The sequence below is a fragment of the Mytilus edulis genome, chromosome 2 (assembly GCF_963676685.1).
Source record: "Mytilus edulis chromosome 2, xbMytEdul2.2, whole genome shotgun sequence".
In the NCBI taxonomy this organism is placed as follows: domain Eukaryota; kingdom Metazoa; phylum Mollusca; class Bivalvia; order Mytilida; family Mytilidae; genus Mytilus; species Mytilus edulis.
The window spans coordinates 31644012-31667011 of NC_092345.1; the positions used below are offsets into that span (position 1 = coordinate 31644012).

Below are 23000 nucleotides of genomic sequence, written 5' to 3' on the forward strand. Positions count from 1 at the left end.
AAATCTAATTTCCCGCCAAATTTTTATGTCTTTACTTGGAAATGAGCACACTAATAATATACTTATATATGTTTGTGTTGAAGTAAATTATTTTTAATTTCTTATAAGACAATTCCTTAAATGGTCCCAAATTTATGAATTTATATCTATTTCTATACATTGTAATTACTAGCTTTACTGGGGAAAAGTTGTCTTCAGAATGCTTTCTTGTGTAGAAATGCAACTTTTCCACTATTCAATTGTTTCATTTGGACAAAAAAAACTACTTATGCAATAAGTCACAGAAAGCTTATTCAATATGCATAATTTTTGTAACAAATCATCAAATTTTGCAAAATCTGTTCTATGGCTTCAAAGAAGTTGCTCTGTCAAACTGCATGTGGAATATCTTTTTTTACTTTTAAAGAGCTATATATCTTCAAAGAATTTCATGGGATCAAAATTTTCTGATAATATGCACAGCTGTGTCCTAACTAACTACTAAGTTTCATGAAATTCTCCCGAGTTGTTTCAGGAGTTGAGCAGAGTTTCAGGATTTGATCTGACAAATTGTTTCAGTGGAAGATGTATGGAATTTTCAAAAAGCTTAAACCCGAACAAAATTCAGGGATTTGAAATATCTTTATTGTGTTCTTATTACTGTCAAAGTTTCATGAAATTCTGTTACATAGTTTCAGAGGGGATTTATTTTTATTTTATCTTTATTGAGAACCATGCATAATTGGAATGGACAAATGACAACTATAAAATCTTCTCCCAAACTTCATTCAAAAAGGATAATGAACGATTTTTAAACCCTTTTCATGTTTTTGTATAACCCCCCCCCCCCCCCCCCTAACAAAAATCCATACAACTTATATAAAATTGCATTAAATTAAGAAATGTGTCAATGTGTTTGAAGAATGTTTTGGCGAACTTCATTTTCCTCAATGGATGACAAAACATGTACAGCAGCCAAGTCTTCATCATTCAAATTGTCCTGTTCTCTTCTTGAAAGCTGATTCTGCCTGGATAATAAAGCCAGTCTAGAAAAGTATGAGGCCACCTGTGATGTAAGGAGGTATTCTTCTGGTTGAAACATTTTTCTTCCTTCCTCATCCCGACTATTTTTAATCAACAAGGCTGCTTCAGATGGACTAATTTTTTTCCCTGTAGTTTGTCCAATGGTGAAAAGATGTAAAAGATAATCTTTCACAGCTTTCGAGTGCCTAATAACTTTCTTCCCTTTTCTAAGAGCCCATCCACAATCTACTTGGTGTTCATTAATCTCATTTAATGATTCTTGGACTTTTTCTAAATTTCTCAGTCTGATATCAACATCTTTACAAACATCTGCCCATTTTAATTTGATGTCATCATACGTTGAGTTTCTTTCCAATTTGTAAACATGACGACCAAACTCTATATGATTTTGTAGTTTGGAGAAGAATTGGTATTGTTTGGTGCAGCAGATTTCAGAGCAATTAAAAACTGATGAACTTGAGTTAGATAAATTTTCTAAATCCTCAGTTCTTGTGGCTTCCTGTTCTAATTCTACGTTGTCTTCTGATTCGACTGGGTTACAATGGCTCTTTTCTTTGGAAAAGTAACACTGCCTGTTTGTATAATATCATTAAAATCATGTGTGATTATCAAAGCTGTTTCTTCTTGATCACAAGACATTTTTTTAACCTGAAAAGAAAGAGACATTTCAATGCAATTTTTTCTGAGAATTCCGCAATGTGTAGTATAAATACAATTAATTGAAAATAAATAGAATATTGGGAGTTAAAAAGGTCAAGTCAAAAAATATCTTGAGTATATAGGAAAAGTTGTGATACATTAGAGAATTTTTGCCTGAAACTGAATTCTTTTTGTAAGTAATTCATAATGAAGCTGACATATATATGTCACAATGTTTTTCTTAATATTCTAGTGAGAATCTTTACGAAAAACAAAATGTAATGCTCTGTGGAGCACAGCTGTAATACTGAACCATGAACAAGTATAGACACTATATCATAGTTTGAAATACTAATAGATCCTGGTTAATTTGACACAGCACAAGTTTTTGACATACCATTTATAACCAGTATATATAACTTAAAAATTAAATTCATTTTTTATGTATTACAGTTTTTGATATATATATATAATAAGTTGAAAATCAGAAAAATACAAATAAAGACAGAATGTGTTAATGCAATCAAGATGTCCCTGCTCCCCTATAGCATTCCATCTAATGTACTCCAACTTGACCAGCATTAAGTGGTTTGTACCCCAATCATTTAAACAAAATGTGTGCTGTTACCAATTCAGACATTTACATATTTTAATAGGATGACAATTATATCTGTTTATGATGGGTATATAAATCCAACAATTTGAAAGTCTTTAATTTTCATAATGAAAACAAGAATGTGTCCATAGTACACGGATGCCCCACTCGCACTATAATTTTCCATGTTCATTGGACCGTGAAATTGGGGTCAAAACTTTAATTTGGAATTAAATTTAGAAAGATCATATCATAGGGAACATGTGTACTAAGTTTCAAGTAGTTGTGACTCTAACTTCATCAAAAACTACCTTGACCAAAAACTTTAACCTGAACTTCGTACTTTCATTTTCTATGTTCAGTTGACCATGAAATTTGGGTCAAAACTATAATTTGGCATTAAAATTAGAAAGATCATATCATGGGGAACATGTGTACTAAGTTTCAAGTGGATTGGACTTCAACTTCATCAAAAACTACCTTGACCAAAAACTATAACCTGAAGTCGGACGAACGAACAAACGAACGAACGAACGAACAGACGAACGGAGGCACAGACCAGAAAACATAATGCCCTCTACTATCATAGGTGGGGCATAATACTCTCGTAGGTGGGGCATAAAAATAATTCAAAACAAGATTATGCAATAAAATATTTCTGGTAGGGAAAATTTTTCAGGGTACACAAAAAATTTATTTCAGACCTCAAAAATTTCAAATAGACATGTTTCTAGGTTTATTATAAACAAATTTTATCCCCCACAGGTGTAATTGAAGTTGTGTTTATAAAATCAATATAAAGGGGCTTGATGACTTCTATATAACTGCCTAAAATGGTAAGACAATAATGTAATGAAAGATATAATACCTCTGACATAGGAATAGAATTTCCATTGCCAATACCATAGGCTTTCCAAATTATAACTTTCTCTGCCATGAACCCCAAGTTCGTTATATTTTGGACCCCTTTCCATTTATGGCTAAAAATCTGCTGTTTTTCTGTATTTATTTCAGCAACTGCTACTCTGCACCCTACTACCCCTTTTCCACTTAGAATCGCATCTCTCATATCTACAGGGTTTTGTATGTTTCCACCTGATGCGACATACATCCTCATCTTTCGTCGCATGTGCGCGATTTTGCTGTCACAATACGATTTCCCAGACTGTGCCTCACTATAATCATATCTTTGGATGAAAATATCTGAAAATAATGACAAGATCAAATATATTGCACTATAATTTAGTTTAAGGAGTGTGGTACAAGAAATTGTTTGGGCTGATTATTTTGTATATCACGGAAATTGCTATCACCTTGTGTGTCTGTGATGTAGCATTTATGTATACTTTGAACTAGAAATTGTATGAATGCTTAGTACTATTTAAGGCTCATCCATTGATGAAGTTTTGTTAATGCAACATAATTAGTTCCTAAAGAATGTCAGAACATAAATGCAACAAGAGCAGCTCAGGCATAATGTGTATTTAAAGTCATAATAACCCAATTATTGGATAACTGTTTAGTTTACAGAAAGGGGTAGGAGGGGTCCTGATCCCGAAATCACGGTATGAAATACCCCTGATCCCAAAATCCGTGGCTCAAAAACATGAAATTCCGAGAGTCGAAAAAATAGAATTTTCGGATCCCGAAAGGGTCAATCCCGATATCCAAAACTTAGAAATCACCCGATCCCGGAGTCCCAATAAAAGGTCATATCCCCCTCTTTACACAAATGAATGTGAGGAATGGGATACCAGGAGTCTATAAGAAAAATCTGGGCAGCTCAAGGTCTACATGTAGATGAAGGATAATTTCACTGTTAATAAATCATTAATATGGAACTAGATGATAAAATGTATATCCAACTTACATTAAATGTCATGCCTGTAATTCATATAAAACCGTTTAAATAAAGTTATCCCCAGTCAATCAAGCATATTTGATGTTGGCCCCGAAACTAAAGTAGACCGGTTCCATGATCATACTATGTATTCATAAATGATTAACTGCACAAACCTGTCCGTTCACTGATCCCATGAATAGCCTGCCATAGGAGTCCGGTGTGGTAACATCCAGCGTTATCCGATCTTAAAAATACTTCAGTGATAATTGGCATTTTGACCCTGACATTCACCAAAACATTTTCTAAAATTGATGCCACAGCAAACCAGTCTTGTTTCACTAAATTGAACAGGTGGGCAAAAGTCTCATGCTGAAAAAGAAACAACATTAAATTAACCTATAGGTCAGTAGAATACTATTAAAATGAGAAAGGCAAAGTGAACTTATTTTACCTTGATGTTGACCTATAATCCCTGATGCATCCATACATTAGGTTATGGGATCCTATCATGTAAAGTTACTGAGATACAAACATAAATTTTAATATAAGTCAATTAAGTGGTAAATGTAGGTCACATTGATCAATGTTGCATGGAGACTGACCTTTTATTCCTGATGCATCTGTATATATCCCATGTATAGTTGCTGGGATATGAACATTTGACTAAATTTACAAAAAGATTAATTGTTGATGGACAACATGAAAACTTAAGAGCCCCTGGATACACAATTTGGGGCATGAATGTTGCCAAATTAAAAACTGTTGTCAGCACATTAACTTTCTTTGCTTTAGTTTACATTCAATACCGTTATAATTATAAAGTCCAGCAAGGATAAACTACCTTTAGTTTCCCATTGGTGTCCTTGAAAATGCACACTGAAATATGCCAACTGAACCCTTTCTGTCCATAGAAGTCTGACTGTTTTTCTCTGTGTAGTGATGGTAAAAATTTCATGGCCCAATCCATCACTATTAACATCTGGTTTGGATTCAAATTCTCCAGGAGATTCATTCTGCCTGCAAGTAATAATTAAAACTGAAATGAGTGTTCTAGATTAAAAATCACATATCTAAAAAATATTCTATTGGTCTGTTCAGCACATTTTATGACCTTAAAAGGAAGGTTGGAATTGATTTTGGTGAGTTTTGGTCACAACAGTTTAGGAATTACGGGCCCAAAGGGTCCAAAATTAAACTTTGTTTGATTTCATCAAAAATTGAACAATTGGGGTTCTTTGATATGCCGATTCTAACCTTGTATGTAGATTCTTAATTTTTGGTCCCGTTTTCAAATTGGTCTACATTAAGGTCCAAAGGGTCCAAAATTAAACTTAGTTTGATTTTAACAAAAATTGAATTCTTGGGGTTCTATGATATGCTGAATCTAAACATGTACTTAGATTTTTGATTAGGGGCCCTGTTTTCAAGTTGGTCCAAATCGGGGTCCAAAATTAAACTTTGTTTAATTTCAACAAAAATTGAATCCTTTGGGTTCTTTGATATGCTAAATCTAAACATGTTTTAAGATTTTTGCTTATAGGCCCAGTTTTCAAGTTGGTCCAAATCGGGGTCCAAAATTAAACTTTGTTTGATTTCAACAAAAATTGAATATATGGGGTTCTTTGATATATGCTGAATCTAACCATCTATTTAGATTTTTGATATTTGGGCCCGGTTATCAAATTGGTCCACATTGAGGTCTTAAGGGTCCAAAATTGAACTTTATTTGATTTCATCAAAATTGAATTCTTGGGGTTCTTTGATATGCTGAATCTAACCATGTATTTAGATTTTGGATATTGGACCATAATAAGTAAATGTCTAATTTAAAAATTTTAAGTTTTTAAGTTTAAGTTCTTAGACCACATTCATTCTGTGTCAGAAACCTATGTTGTGTCAACTATTTAATCACAATCAAAATTCAGAGCTGTATCAAGCTTGAATGTTGTGTCCATACTTGCCCCAACTGTTCAGGGTTCGACCTCTGCGGTCATATAAAGCTGCTCCCTGAGGAGCATCTGGTTTCCATGTGTTGCCCTTTAAAAAAATTGCCTGTTAACCCCTAATTTTATTTTCATTATTTTATTACATATAGTTAAACAAGCAATATTTGAAAATCTTATAAAAACCTTGTTATATTTTCATAGTATTTGAAAAAAGTGGTCAATATTAAGAAATGAAAAATCTAGCGAGCATCATTTCTCGCCAAAATTTCAATGGAAAATATATCTCTAAAACAAGCACACAGATCCTCCTTTTTAGCTCACCTGGCCCGAAGGAAACTATTTGGCCAAATTAAACCAAACTTGGCCACAATCATTATTGGGGTATCTAATTTAAAAAAGGTGACCCAGCCAACCAACCGAGATGGCCACCATGGCTAAAAATAGAACATAGGGGTAAAATGAAGTTTTTGGCTTATAACTCAAAAACCAAAGCATTTAGAGCAAAACTGACATGGGTGTAAATTGTTTATCAGGTCAAGATCTATCTGCCCTGAAACTTTCAGATGAATTGGACAACCCATTGTTGGGTTGCTGCCCCTGAATTGGTAATTTTAAGGAAATTTTACTGTTTTTGTTTATTATCTTGAATATTATAATAGATAGAGATAAACTGTAAACAGCAATAGTGTTCAGCAAAGTAAGATTTACAATTAACTCAACATGACCAAAATGGTCAATTGACCCCTTAAGGAGTTATTGTCCTTTATAATCAATTTTTAACAATTTTCATAAAATTTGTAAATTTTTATTAACATTTTCCACTGAAACTACTGGGTCAAGTTCATTATAGATAGAGATAATTGTAAGCAGCAAGACGGTTTAGTAAAGTTAGATGTACAAAGACATCACCATCACCAAAACACAATTTTGTCATGAATCCATCTGCTTCCTTTGTTTAATATTCACATAGACCAAAGTGAGCGACACAGTCTCTTTAGAGCCTCTAATGTTTTTAGGTGAAAATTAAAAATTTCATAGATTAATTTATAACACACAAAATACCAAAAATAATTACAAGGTAGACATGTTTGTTTCACAATTAATTGCTAACAATGACCAGCACCTGTTTGTTTCACACTAATTTAGAGGGTTTGGATGGGGTTTACAGAAAAAATGGCGACTAAGTATAGAATAGAGAAAAATAGGTAAAAAAATAAGGAATAGAGAACAGTACAGTGCTCAGATATACAGGATTATAATAATGGGCAAAATTTATTAAAACTAGAGAAAAATGGCCTAAAACATGAAAGAATACAGAAAATGAAAGTAATAAGTTGATTTCTAATCATAGTCTGCAAAGTCTGAAAATTCTTGACGTCATCAAAGAAAGATTTAAACTTGTAAGTTATACACCTCACTTCTCAGAAAATGATACTATTGGCGCAGGTTAACCACTGCAGTTTATATATAATGGTATAGATACACCATAACCATAGCCCAGGATTTTGAATTCTTTGAATTTAGATGATTTTGAATAGAAATAAGTTCTATTGTAACATCTTTCTCGACCTTCAGGGGCTATAACTAGAAAGACTCTCACCCTACACATTCCAAGTTTTACTTGGATTAGAATCCATTTTGATTTCTGATATTAATTTTGTATATGCTACTTTTCCAGAAATTGCATTGATTTTAATTCTAATTTTCTCATGCTATGTTAATGATAATTTCTTCACACTGCAATTTCCTAATAGTAAAATACTTTTTAAAATACTAGCATAATATTGGATGCACATTTTCCAGTAGTGGAGAATTTTGAAGAACTGAATAAAAATCTTCAACTGGAAAAACTGTTGAGGTCTATTGTGAAGGGACATAACTCTTGTGTAAGTACATTTGTTGTGGGTTTGTTCTAAAGGAGTTTAAAGTGGTTCCCAACACCTTCACTAAAATTAATTTGGCTCATTTAATTTTCATAAAATTTTGCCAAAGTATTTACTTTGAGACTTTAATAAAAATATAAAAATTATATTTTTTTTTAACCAACCGTTTTGTCAGAAAAAATACACTGGTTATATAGCAATTTGACAAACACCAATTTTGATCATTGAGAAGCTTAATATTCCTTTTACAACACAATGTAATTAAAACGTTTAGCTGACTTTACAGAGTTATCTCCCTGTAGTGTTAGTTACCACCTTAATACCTCCTGTTCTGTGTTTTATCTATAATTACAAAACATAACAAGGTTACATTTTTTATCTCATCAGGTAGATGGTTCTATATGTGCCTGGGATCTTAGAGAACCTCCATCTCTGCACAGATCTGTAGAATTTGATAAAACAGAACATCTTCTACGATTTCCAACTTATAATACAGGTACATAGTCATGATAGTATTATCTTTTTGTTTGTAAACTTCAGAAACAATATTTATTGTATCTTCATTTCATATTTGCATCCAATTGCAGTCAAACTGTCAAACTGTAAGGATACGTAATATTTCTGATCCTTGGTATTTATATGAGTGATAACTGATTCCAATAATCCACATCAGTCCATTGTCAATGAGTTATCTCCCTTGTCTGAAGGGAACCTATTTCTTTAATTGAATAGCAGGTATATAAGATTTAGAGAACCAAATATATCTAGTGATAGCAATATATTATTTCCCTTTTATTTTTGATTCATGTTACTAAGAATTATTTCCCTTGTCTCTGACAAAGTTATTTCCCTTTATTTTACAGCTGGTATATCAGATTCAGATAACCATATTAGTCCAGTGACAACCATTACTATGAATTATCTCCCTTGTCTTTGACTAAGTTATTTCCCTTTATTTTAAAGCTGGTATATCAGATTCAGATAACCAAATTAGTCCAGTGACAACCATTACTATGAATTATCTCCCTTGTCTTTGACTCTGTTATTTCCCTTTATTTTACAACTGGTATATCAGATTCAGATAACCATATTAGTCCAGTGATTACCATTACTATGAATTATCTCCCTTGTCATTGACCAAGTTATTTCCCTTTATTTTACAGCTGGTATATCAGATTCAGATAACCATATTAGTCCAGTGACCACAATAAATCCTGTTACAACTTATGTAGATGAGTAAGTAAAAAAAATCAATTAAATAAATTGCCTAATTGTCATTTGTTTACAGATAATGTAACACATGATTAAATAGTTTCTTATAACAATTGGTTATTTTGCTTGATGCCTGAAGATTTGAATCGATATAGGTTTATATATATATTTTATTTTGGATGTAATGCATCTTCTAATTGGCTGACGTTGTTTTGTTTATTAGCTCATAGACATAATTTAGTCATGTGACTGTGAGGTCATTAACGCTTTTTCATGGTTTACTGGTACATGTACTCAGGTTTAAAATGGAATTTGGAATTAAATTATAAGAAATAACTGTAATATTTTTTTCTATCTATTAGATATAACATAAAAAATGTGGTGCACACTTCAAAATAACCCACGGGTTATTCAGTGTGCACCACATTTTTTATGTTATTTCTTCATAGACAGAAAAAATGTTACTGTCATTCCTTAAAAAAACAGGGGAAAAAACATCAAAGAATTGAAAAGGTTGCCAATAGCAGGGGAAAAAACATCAAAGAATTAAAAAGTTTGCCAATAGCAGGGGAAAATACATAAAAGAATTGGATAGGTTGCCAATAGCAGGGGAAAAACATCAAAGAATTGGATAGGTTGCCAATAGCAGGGAAAAAAACATCAAAGAATTGGATAGGTTGCCAATAGCAGTGAAAAGAACATCAAAGAATTGGATAGGTTGCCAATAGCAGGGGAAAAAAAACATCAAAGAATTGAAAAGGTTGCCAATAGCAGGGGAAAAAACATCAAAGAATTGGATAGGTTGCCAATAGCAGAGGGAAAACATCAAAGAATTGGATACTGGTAGGTTGCCAATAGCAGGGGGAAAAACATCAAAGAATTGGATAGGTTGCCAATAGCAGGGGAAAAAAACATCAAAGAATTGAAAAGGTTGCCAATAGCAGGAGAAAAAACATCAAAGAATTGGATAGGTTGCCAATAGCAGGGGAAAAAACATCAAAGAATTAAAAAGTTTGCCAATAGCAAGGGAAAAAACATCAAAGAATTGTTTGATTGGTCAAATAAGAATCACATGTTAAGATTAACAGCACAATTCCTGTGCTCACGTGTAGTCAGGGGGGCTCATGGTGTTTGGATGAATATACCCCTTCTGAAAATGTTGAAAATACAATTTAAGACTAATGAAGTCAGGACTCAGATTTAAGCTCAAAGCATCATGAATCCAAAATAATAATTCTTAGAGACATACAGATACAGCAAAATAAGTTTTATCTCTTGAAAAGAATAATTTAACACATTTACAATCTTTTATAAATATATTTTCAGAAATTCACAACAGGAATCAGATTCCAAAGAGGGTAAGTTTGAATAATCTTGGAAATTCTCTCTGTCGTTTTCCCATTCAACTTCTTTTTCTGATATGTGAACATCTTTTGATTGATTATCTGATTTGTAAAACATCTTAAAGATTCTGCCAATTATTTCAAAAGGGTAGAAATTCTTAGTCCCAGAAAGCAAAGTCTATTCTTATTTCATAAAAGCAACAACAAAAGTATTGCTTCATTGATTTGAACATTTTTTGCTCTACCCAATTTCAAACAATGGAATTTAGGCTTGTATAGTCCACGGTTTTATTTTCCAAAATTGATCCTGCAAGAGAGGGGTGTGGATTAAAGAGTACATTTGGCAAGAACATTTGATTTTGAGAGGTTTGTTAATGGATAATTGTAGAGGACACTCTTATCTCTGTGTCAACAGTTTATTAGGAGTTATCCTTAGTACGTGAGGAAGACAAGAATAGCATAAAACTGAGAATGGAAATGGGGAATATGTCAAAGAGACAACAACCCAACCATAGAGCAGACAACAGCCGAAGACCACCAATGGGTCTTGACAATGCAGCAAGAAACTCCCGCACCTAGAGGTGTCCTTCTGCTGGCCCCAAACAATATGTATACTAGTTCAGTGATAATGGACATCATACTACACTTCGAATTTATACACAAGAAATTAAAATTAAAATCATACAAGACTAACAAATGCTAGAGGCTCCTGACTTGGGACAGGCGCAAAATTACCGCATTTTTTTCATGTACATGTATTATATTCTGTTATCATAGATGAAAAGAAGAACACAGCTGGTAAATGAAAATCAGCTATTTAATAGAGTGTGTGAAATTTTTGCTAGTAATGTGTGTCTGCTTCAAAAAAAGTTTCTAGATAACTGTTGATTCATTATTATTTGTTTGATACCAATTTTCGGGGTTTTAATGGGTACTAGTGAATCACGAATTCAAATGTTCAATGAATTACACATTTTCTAGAGGCTGTGTTTTCAGAGATTTTCAAAACCAGAAAATCAAATATCCACAAAAAATACTGGTTTTCCTAAATCCACGAAAATTGATACCCATGAAAACAAATGAATCCACAGTAGTATATAGAGAACTTTGGGTTTATATCCATTAAAAATCTACAATTATGCACATTTTTAAGACACAATTTGACGGTAAGCCAGACAACTATATTCAGGGGTGTGGAAATATTTGTTGTGAGCACTTGTCCCCGGGCAAGTGAAACCTAAAATTTTACTTGTCCGGAATTTTTTTTACTTGCCCTGATGATCCCAATAAATATTGAAGTTTTTCTTGTTGGCTAATATATGATTCTAACTTAGCACTGTTGTGCATCACAAACAAATGAAATCTATTTGTTTATATGTGTAAAAAATTAGGAAAGTAGAAAATGGGTTGACATCAATGGGACAGAACACTACAGCAAACTAACCAATGAAATGACATGTAAAGGACAATTTTGCAGCAGTTTTTGAATAAAAATTGTAGCCAGTAGTTACATATACTAAATTTGAGGACAGTGATTGAAGAAATTTAAAATAAATAATAGATAAACTATTGATTTTGTGGTGTTTCTCTCAACTGACACACTTGTTTTTTTTTCTTCATTATTTATTATTGTCTTGATGGGCAATTAAAGCGTCCCTTTCATTTTCCACTTTGACAACAAATAATGTTGACCTTTCATCTATAAATAAGACCTCATCTACAAATAAGACAAAAACTTAATTTATTTTCCGAATTTCCATAGATAGCCAGGGGCAATCTGATATCCACGATGTCTGAATTTCTCGCTTCCGTTTTTTTTAATACTCTGTGTCCTCCATTTGCATTTAAGGTTTTCTACTCGACTCATGACTCTTTTTGTCTTCCTTGCCCACCTTTTTATTAGGTATTTATCAATCTGAATCTCGATACAAAATTTAAAGAAATGACACTTCCAGTAAATGATGGATAAAACCTAGTCGAGATCCCGGGTCAATGGACAAAGCAAATGCAATGTAACGTGACTCGGGTTCGCATACTTATTTTTATTTATTCTGATAATCGATATATTTCCGGTATCATGTTTATCGTCATGAACATTGATGTTTTTACTTGCTGAACATTGGTTTCTTTTACATAAATTAAACATCGTACACTTTATACGTTTTGAAATTAATTTTATATTTTTTGTTGGATTTGAACTTTTGTCTTGTATATTTTTTTACTTGTCCACGGGCAACCAAGACAAAAATAATTACTTGTCCGGTTGTTCAAATGTACGAGTCGGGCGAGTCGGGCACAGCATTTCCACACCCCTGATATTCATACATATCAAATTTACCCAATTCATGAAATTTGTAGTGAGAAAATATCAGATTCATTGATATAGTGTATAGTCCAGCTACTTCCATTTAAATGATTAAATGATCGGCACTTTAAACATTTATTATCAACAACAGTCCATTGAGGTGTTTCAATCATGTTTGAAATTTAAAGATGTTGTTAATTCAAGTTATGTAGACTAATAATAAAGGGGCCTCTGTGGTCAAGTGGTCTAAGTAGTCCTACTACTGTCATCACTAGCAAGTCAACACTGAGGTTGGGAGTTCGAACCCCACTATTGTGGGTGCCCTCGACTCAAATCTTAATTGACTAGGATTGTCAGTTTCTCAGCAAAAGGTCAGTGGTTTTTCCCAGCTTCCTCCACCAAAAAAATTTGGCTGCCATGAAATACTTCAAAGTGGCGTTAAAACAGAAACAATCAATCAATCAATTTATTAATTAATGAGAAACCTAATGACTCAGACATTACAAACTTTAGTTTATAAATAATGATAATAAACACAAAGATTATAGTATTATATATGCTACACTTTAGGTTCATATGCTAAAAATTTGTTAGCTTGCTAACTGTTTAAGGAGGCTCGAGGGTACAAAAATTTCAGAAAAAAATAAACATTTATTTTTCATTACAAATTTTATTTATTACCTTAAGTAGTTGTTACTTTATCATATGGTACAAAAATAATTAAAAAAAAACAATTTGTGTTGGCCCAGATAAATTTTTAAATGTTTATAACATTGAAAACGCTCCAAATTATCTCCCTTTGGTACAAAAATGCCATTTTTTGGCATTAGAATTGAAATATCTTTTTTAACTCATCGGTGTTATTTATTATTTTCAATTAAGCTTTTCTTAAACTAAACTATTGTAAAATTTGAGCGATTTGTAATTAAGTTCTTTTTTTATTTCGATATTACCTCTATTTCTCCTATTAGTTCAACAGAAGAAAGGTACCTTTACAAAAATGTATGCTTCTTTCGAAGGCAGATTGTGAGCGTAAATGAACGGTGACCCCATTTTTTATTTTATTTTTCTATTAAGTATAAGGTAAAGTTCATTTATAGAAAAATATAGCGATATTCTATATAAAATAAAAAAATTGATTGAGACCCGCGAGCCCCCTTAAGCTAAACATTTTGTTTATGTGAGTTTCCATGGCATTAGATTTTATTATTTACATTCAATTTGGTTTTTGTTGCTGCTATTTCAGTTCAAGATTTGCTAGTATATATAATTGACATTTTTTGTTAACTTTTAACATCTTAAATGCTATTCATAAACTGTGTTTGACTGTGTAAAAAGTACTTTTATATTATATATAGATTAAACCGCTGTTTCAAGTGTGATAAGGTATTTCTCCACTGGAGACTGTTAAACTTTCTAATTTAAAACATGGGACTTGCCGAGAAATTAACATTTGAGAAATAAGAAATTGCAAGAGATTTGGTGATAGAACCCATCTCTCTAATGTTTGTAGAAAATTTGTAGCCAAACTTAATATCTCCATTTTCCTGACATTTTAATCATAAATACAGAGAAAAGCAAGTGCATTTTAGGTCACCATTGGATTTTGACCAATGATGAACTGAAATCATAGGAAGCGAAGTACACATTGACTTTTAAAAAAAGATAATCAATTCGTTGAGGAAAATTTATTGCAAACCAAATGAAACTTTTCCGCAGACTCATCTCCTCTTGTTAAAGGTATTTAAACTTTTGTATTTATTCAATGGGACAATAATACTGACAAAAGTTTAAAGTGATGACTGGAAAAGTTCAATTTGGTTTGCAATGAACATTTTAAAGTTGATTTGCTCACTCACTTTGCTCAACATGCAAAAAAAAATGTTAAGTTCCTAAGAACACAAAATGTCATAAGGTTTGAATACACCTTATCGCTATTTAGTCCATTCCGGGAAAAACAGTCATTTATACAACTTCCTGTTTGGGTCCCCGGCCGAAAAATGGAGGTCATCAGTAGTGAGCTGAGGGAGAAAAAACTTTAGAAAGTGATCATCAAGAAACTTTGATATAGTATGATCCACTTTTTTCGAAATTAAAATTGAAGTAAAAAAATATTTTGTTTGAAGTATTTATGGTAGTTTAAACAGGTCTCATTAAAAAGTATCATGCATGGTGAATTGTTTAAACAGGGTCCCAGATAGCTTGAACTGGATGAAAAAGTTGTGTAATTTTAGAACTTATCCGGAATGGAATAAATAGCGATTAGGTGTATAAGTACTCTTTCAAATTAGCAAGCAGAGGCATCTTAACTTGTTCTTATATTTTTGAATATTTTAAAGATGATAAAATAGTTTGCAGAAGTACCAGTATTTGCATATTCTGTATATTTATTTTCAACGTCACCTAAAACAAAGACTGAGTCATATAAATATTATATCTAAATATAATTGATTTTGATAATTATATTTCAGAATCTGGATCTGGTATGTCCTTCCAGCTGGTGTCCAGTGAAGATCAGGGAAGAATTAACTTTTGGGTAGGATTTAAATATCATAGCTTCTTTCTCTGAATCTTGTCTATTACCTTTTCATATCTTTGAGAAATTTTGTAATGCCCCATGACAAAATCTCAAGGGGCATGTTAATTTACCCCTGTACGTCGGTTAGTAGTTCTTTGTCCATCCATCTGTCCAGATACATTGTTTGTCCAGCTTTATCCCCCTACAGTTTTGAAGGTACAACTTTTATATTTTGTTGGATGTTCATACACATGGATATGCATGGCCACAGGATTTTGATTTCTTTTAAATTTTCTGAAAATGACAGGTAGTTGGACTTAGTCATGTATTTGGTACTAGCTGCATTAAGAGATCAGTGAAAATTGACCTCACACTAACGAACAAAGACCTGCGGCTCCTGACATGGAACAGGCACTCAAATGCAGTGGATCAAACATGTTTTCTGATATCTTAACCCTCCCCCTATACATCTAGGCAATATAGAATAAACATACACCAATACCAATGTATTATTTTATATCTAATTGAGCAATTGTCCAACTAACTATTTTAAAGGTTTTCACCACAATTTTCTGAAATATGAATGACTACACACAAGAAATAAACAAAATAAATGAATGTTGTAAAAGTCAATAGATGAATGTTGTAATAGTCAATAGATGAATGCTGTAAAAGTCAATAGATGAATGTTGTAATAGTCAATAGATGAATGTTGTAAAAGTCATCATTATTTAGTCTCCGATGTTACTTTTTAGGTTGTTGCAGAATTAACTACTACAGACCCAGCAGGCTCAGAGATTGACCTTGGGTTGTCTCCTGGTGGCAAGGTTAAAGTTGTTATTAGTTCTACAATAAAACTGGAGAGCTTAGTCAGGTATTTACAGTCAAACCTGTATGTTAAGGTCATCCCCAAGTCCAGAGAAAACTGACTTTAACAAGTGAAGGTGACCATTGAATTGAGGATAAAATTACATTTTGTTTAGCGTTGTGACAATGAAACCTTGTGTAATCAACTGCTCTGAGACCATTTGACAGACATCTCTCATACTCAATAGGATTGTTAGCTATCAGGTGGTGTTGACCTAGTTAACTTCTAGATATGGATTTTATACCATCATAAAAAAACTAAAAAAACAAACACAATATAAAAAAGAAGATGTGGTATGATTGCCAATGAGACAGCTATCCACAAAAGACCAAAATGAAACAAACATTAACAACTATAGGTCACCGTACGGCCTATAACAATGAGCAAAACCCATACCGCATAGTCAGCTATAAGAGGCCCCGATTAGACAATGTAAAACAATTCAAACGAGAAAACTAACGGCCTTATTTATATAAAAAAATGAACGAAAAACAAATATGTAACACATAAACAAACGACAACCACTGAATTACAGGCTCCTGACTTGTACATTTGCAAGAAAATGATAAATTTTCTTCTATAATCTGAAACAGCAAACAAAAATATTAATAAGATAAAAACAAACCAGTGGTAGATTAAATGGTACATATGAATTTATATAAGAAAATCTTGGTACTGTTTTAATAATGATTGGTTCTCTTTTTGGGAATATATGTGATGTATATATATATATGTGATGTATATATATATTATTACAAAATGCATATGTATACCATTTTCTTTGCAGAGAAGCAAGGTCATTAGGTCCCATCCGATCCTTTGAGATGCAGATTTCTCCAATAGATCCAAACCATTTTTATATAGGGACAGATGGGGTAGGATAATGTCTTTTTTATGTGTTTTTTATTATAATATTAATTGTTACATTTTTTATTGATTTCCATCTTATCTGTTCAGTGTTTGCAATTTAATTTTTGACTAAAATTTTGCTAGTATCTTTTCTTTAGTTTATTGACAATAAAGTATGTGCTGCCTGCCAAATTTTCCATGTATTCAAAATAATTTAAGCAGCAACTTGTTATTTTCCTTTAATTTACTTGATGGTTTCACATCCTTTCGTATATTATCTGTTTAAGAATATTTGACATTTTATATATTATTTTTTAGGGATATGTACTACACGGATTGAGATTTGGTAACAGAGCTTTTCCAAGAACATTCTCAGCTTTATCAGGTATTATTTGATATAAATATAGACAAAAATACCTTTGTTTTAATAGTGGGTCTCATTGGGGTCTAAGCGTGATGCGGGATTGCCGATTTTTCGTAAACGTGAAAGTCAAATTATTGTGTCGTGAAAACGGGAAATAAGGTCTTGCGGGACCCGGGAAATGACAAAAAATGAGAATTGCTTACGCACATAGTGTAAGCGGGATATGGAAATCTAACAAAACAGTAAGCGGGATCCAGGATCGGAACCCTCCAATGAGACCCCTTAATAAATATATTTGAAATTTAAAGATTACATATGGTTACATTAGTAGATATCTATCTGGATCTTGTTGCGAGAAACTGATTAAGTAACCTTTGAAAACCGTTGGGAGATAATGCTTTTAAAGGTTTTAAGGGCAAAAATTATTGAAACGGTAAGATGAAGGGACAAGAAAAGCTGTGTGAAGAATTTTGAATTAAAATTTAATTCTTTTTCCCCAAATTTATCTATACTGTGTAAAAATTGTTGACAAGTGAACATTACTATATGTTATCCTTCACTAATTCAAAAAATGACTCAGAAGATTTTTATGTGTAGGGAGTGTAAACATAATTTCCCCACAACATATGAAAATACATACACGGTTAGGGCAACATTCTTACCCATCTCTTTTAAGACGAAGAACAACAATAACAACAATTTGTCTTTGTTATCCACCAGTATTTTGATTGATTATTGAAGCATGGCCATCAACCTTTCATACTTACTTTTCATCAGAAGTTAATGTATTTTGTCTTTTTATGGCCCCCCAACGAAGTTGTCGGTGCCATTATAGTTTTACCCTTGTCTGATATTCCTAAATTCCGAAATTCCGTAATTCCGTCATTCTGTCATTCCGCAACAAACAATTTTACGAAGTTTTTTTCTAAACGCCTTCAGATATTGGGCTGATTTTCAGTATGTGAGTTAACCATGATGAGTTACAGTCTACAGATCACATTTAAGTTTCGTTCCGCTCCACTAATTTTTTCCAAAATTACAGTTATACAGATTTTTTTTCTATACACCTTCAGATTTTGAGCTGATTTGAGACTACCATCATGTTTGTGTCCACATGTGTTATTGAAATTGCAGATTTTTCAACTTTTTGGGACGGGGCCATTCGTGTTGCTTTGACACATCTAGTTTAAACAAGATTAACACAATAGGTTTTGAATAAACATGTTGATGAAACTGAATCCATTGTAAGTCGCTACAAAAATATTGAAATTGAAACATTAATGTAGTAATTTGGTAGGAATTTTCAGTAATGTGAGTAAATAGGATTAAAATAATGACATCGATTATTTTCTTGTTTGATTTATACCTTTCCTACCAGACAGACTTCAGATGAAAAAGATACTATATCTGAAGTCAGACTTCAGGTTTCAGTTATTCTAAAATTTACATCTGAAGTTTGAAGACATGAAACAAAAATATAAGATAAAATACAAATGTAGTATTAGACATGTCTGACAAACTAATTTTGAAAATCTGAAGGATTTTATTTAACTGATCTATAATACTAATTCAAGGGTGAAAATTGCCTTATATACTTAATCAATTAAATGTTGACAATGGTTTTTATAAATTTAGAACCATATTTGATTATTTTGTTTCAGATTCTCCTGTTGATGTAAGAAGTATAGATTTTTCTCCTTTTGGTCATCCGTGTTTTCTGGTAAGTTACTTATAGATCATCAATTCTATATATATTCAATTCTCATTTATTTTAAACCTCAGCCTAAGAAAGTAGGGAGACGATATGCTTTGAGGTCTGTGTGTCTGTCCCTTATTAGGTAAAATGTTTGGTTTAATTTGGTTTATGGTAATATAAGATTGAAAGTTGTACACATGTTCATTAGAATTTAAACTTTAATATATATGCCAAATAAGAGTGGTTTAACTAAGATTTTACTGTTCTCTGTAAATGAAATAAGATAGTAATAGGATGGTGAAGTGTCCTATGGACACATTTTCTTGATTATTTGGTAGGCACCAAATGTCTTATGTATAGTGAAAATTTCATTATTTCAGACTGTGTCCTTGAAAACCATGATCTTTGAAAAATCACAAGTGATTCTTGATTTACTAGTATTTTATAATATGCCAGATACTGATAAAATCAAAATCAAAGAAGGTTTCCCTTGTGGCCTTAGCACTATGGTTTTCTTCAACAAAAGTTGTACAAATATATAGAAAGTCACAATAACCTATCAAGCATTTAATATGATTATTCAAATAATAAAAATCCTTTTTATTATTAATTAAGGTGATACCTTACACTACAGGGAGATAACTCTGAAAAATTAGCTAAACGTTTAAATTATGTTGTGTTGTGAAATAAATATTAAGCTTCTCAATGATCAAAATTAATGTTTGTCAAACTGCTATATAACCAGTGTAATTTTTCTGATAAATTGGTTGGTTCAAATATTTTGAAATTTATATATTTTTCTCAAAGGGTCAAATAAATACTTTTTCTTAATTTTATGAAAATTAAACGAGCCAAATTAATTTTAATGAAAGTGTTGGGTACCACCTTAAATTTAATATATTTTGATTCATTATTTCATTGTTATTTCAGGCATCAACAGCAGAAGGTTGTGTTCACTTATTTGGGACCAAATCAGGTAAATTTCATTTCACTTTAATTATGCAAAAAACGTCTGTGATTGAAATATGAATATAGGCTAGAAATTTATAAAATAGTTATGAGCTATTATACCTTTCGTTGCTGTCTCTTTCAGTACAGTAAGTTTTCTTTAATTGAAAACAAGTCTTTTGTATATATACATGCTTGGTATATTCATGCCTGTATCTGAAACATTTTTTGAAACTCATCAAATATGACATCAGGTCATTTGGTTTAAATGTAGACTTATTCCATGCAAAGTGCATGACTTCAGACCATTGCATAGAATTGGGCCATTCCAGTTAATATCTGATAAAGGGGGATGGATGGTCCTTTCTGAAGGGTGTAAAATTTATACATCTTAGGGGTGAAATTTTGGGTTTTTATATCTGACAGGTACACTTATACGCAAAAATTTCTGAGGGTCTTGCAGCAGTAAATAATTAAAAATAATTATATCTTAGGGGTTACAAAAAAACCCATATTTCAGATCTTAGTGGTGCTTTGGAATGTAGACAGTTTCGTATCATGCATTATCTGGTATTGTATTAAAAATTCTGATGGGTACAATCCTTGCAGTAAAAAATTCTGATAGGTCAATTTTTCCCATGAAAGCCCATCCACCCAATATGAACAGAAACTCTACATCTGATAGGTCTTAATTTATAGATCTGATAGGTAGTTTTTCATGATGTTTTTTTCTGATAGGTATGAAAAAAAAATCTCCTCATCCATCCCCACCTGTCAGAAATTAACTGGAATGGCCCATTTTAAATGCCTTAAATTAAATTAATGACACGTAAAACAGATTTAACTGTTATTTTATACCTCGTATGGTTTTCTTTCTCACTTACTTGAACAAGCTTCTAGAGATTCTCAGTAATTTATCAATGTATCAATTTTAAACTATTAAAAAGATGACACTATCATACTTTTTAAAGAGATGTTTCTGTAAATAAGAACCAACAGAGATTCATCCTCTGTACTGATTTGTTTTTTATCCAGATATATATGTTTTAGACGGTAAGATTTAGAGATGTGTGTCTGTTTTTCAGATAACCTCACTCCAGAGATGCACTTATTTTATATGAGTTTATCCTTCACTTGTATTTTAATACATGTTATTTGTGTAAATACTGTTTTTAAAGCAAAGATTTGCATATCTTACTATTTCTTAATGTGATATCTGTATTAATAAATTAATATTAATTTTACACAAACTTGATTTCACAAAAACAGTTTTATAAGTTTTATTAACAGCAATTTAATATGGAATGATAATTTATTAACTGCAGGCTGTTACTTTTGGTAATTTTGTTACATAGATGGACAAGATTTTTTTTTTAATGCAATTTTCTTGTTAACTTTTATGCAAAATTTACTAAACCATGTAATCAAATTATCTGTGATATTTGTTCCCCTCAGTAACAAAACAAATTACCCCCAAAATAAAAAAAAATGTGTCTTGTTTAAGATTCATAAAACTATAAAGATATCTAAGTCTTCTCCTTAATATTTTGCATGATTCAAAACTTATGGATTTGTATGATAGACAAAAAAATATAAATCAATTTTATTATCTTTTATCTATACATTTCAGCACATAAAATTATGTGATAAAGGATATCAGTAACATAATATGTTTAAATAATTTTTCAGAAAAACCTTTGTTGACTTGGCCTTCCAAGATATGGGGAACAAGAAACTTGAGATGTGTACGTTGGTCACGCAGTAGACCTTGTGTGTTTTATGTGCTAGACGACCAATCTCAACTTTATACATTTGACATTTTGGAAGGGGATGCAATGCCTGCAAAAATGGAAACTTTGTCTAAAGAAAAGTAAGTCTGCAATATAAAATGGTTTAGAGATTATTGATTTATTTTGATTCATTTATTTTCGTGGATGGCAATTTTCGTGGAGGAAGGATATCTTACATGTTCATGGATTTTTAATTTTGTGGTTTTACCGTAATATGCATACAAGCCTAAAGAAAATATGTCATTCGTTGAACATTTTATTTCTTGGTTCAACTGTATTCATGAAATCCAGGAAAATTGATATCCAACGAATAGTTATGAATCAACAGTAGTTTTACACTCTTAACAACAGACACCATTGAGTTCATATTTTATTTTTTACACTCCCAATCAAATTTTGTAAATTGAGATGCATTGAATTGTTACTTTGTTTTAAATAACATCTTTTTTTAACCTATTCAAACTATATTTTCGTTTAAACAATGGATGTTTTAATACAATCATGAAATTGTTTGTTCCACAACGTAAATTTTACCCACGAAAAACAATTTTTTTTTTATTGAAATCCTAATGAATGTAGATACCATAGCACTATACATTATATTTTATGTGATTTAAGACATGTTGGTTTGTATAAAAGACAAAAATATAAAGAAAATCCTACTTGATACCGAATGATATTTTCACATTTTTATTTCAGTGTTATACATATAGCCTTTACACCACACATAAATGTTACAGGAAGGCATCCTCAGATGGTGAGTTTGTAAAATGTTAATGTGATGGTAAAATTAGGAACATTAATGTATAAAAGGGGAATAAATTTGGTATAAATGTGCCAATAAAATTGAGAATGGAAATGGGGAATGTGTCAAAGAGACAACAACCCGACCATAGAAAAAACAACAGTAGGAGGTCACCAACAGGTCTTCAATGTAGCGAGAAATTCAGTGATAATGAACATCATACTAAATTGTTTGTTTACATATTTGTTTGTTTTATAGTGATTAAGATAATAACACAATGTTGACTGCTGTTCCCCTATTATTGATATTTTTACCTATTATGTCTGCTTGTTATATTCTCACATCATTGTCAATAAACTTTTGACGTCAAACAACAATCACTTTTCTTTTGTGGCGTCAGACATTTTTTTTGTGAAGTCAAAATTTTATGGAA

The 23000-nt window shown here is 31.7% G+C and overlaps 2 protein-coding genes across 17 annotated transcripts in view; one reads left to right on the forward strand and one right to left on the reverse strand.

Moving 5' to 3' along the window:
- LOC139511960 (cytoplasmic dynein 2 intermediate chain 1-like) overlaps nt 1-23000 on the forward strand; it is an 84344-nt gene that overhangs the window by 60051 nt on the left and 1293 nt on the right. For all 16 annotated transcript variants that reach the window (XM_071299182.1, XM_071299180.1, XM_071299185.1 and 13 more), the window contains 11 exons: nt 8317-8425; nt 9093-9165; nt 10468-10499; nt 15261-15325; nt 16063-16181; nt 16963-17050; nt 17343-17409; nt 19050-19108; nt 20015-20060; nt 21722-21902; nt 22522-22579. In XM_071299182.1, coding sequence (XP_071155283.1) covers nt 8317-8425; nt 9093-9165; nt 10468-10499; nt 15261-15325; nt 16063-16181; nt 16963-17050; nt 17343-17409; nt 19050-19108; nt 20015-20060; nt 21722-21902; nt 22522-22579 — 897 coding nt within the window. The remainder of the gene's footprint in view (nt 1-8316; nt 8426-9092; nt 9166-10467; nt 10500-15260; nt 15326-16062; nt 16182-16962; nt 17051-17342; nt 17410-19049; nt 19109-20014; nt 20061-21721; nt 21903-22521; nt 22580-23000) is intronic.
- Nucleotides 887-5116, reverse strand: LOC139510357 (uncharacterized). Its single transcript, XM_071296940.1, has 5 exons — nt 4942-5116; nt 4274-4469; nt 3126-3460; nt 1538-1671; nt 887-1307 (listed from the first exon to the last, which is right to left on the reverse strand). The coding sequence occupies exons 1-5, from the start codon at nt 5110-5112 to the stop codon at nt 887-889; spliced, it is 1257 nt and encodes a 418-aa protein (XP_071153041.1). The 5' UTR covers nt 5113-5116.

What these genes read in the sequence shown, in the direction of transcription:
- LOC139510357 (XM_071296940.1), bottom strand. Translation starts at nt 5,112, where the DNA reads ATGAATCTCCTGGAGAATTTGAATCCAAACCAGATGTTAATAGTGATG. An exon ending in TGGGATCAGTGAACGGACAG is followed by an intron (nt 3,461 to 4,273) that starts GTTTGTGCAGTT and finishes CATTATTTTCAG; the next exon opens with ATATTTTCATCCAAAGATAT. An exon ending in ATTCTATTCCTATGTCAGAG is followed by an intron (nt 1,672 to 3,125) that starts GTATTATATCTT and finishes CTTTCTTTTCAG; the next exon opens with GTTAAAAAAATGTCTTGTGA.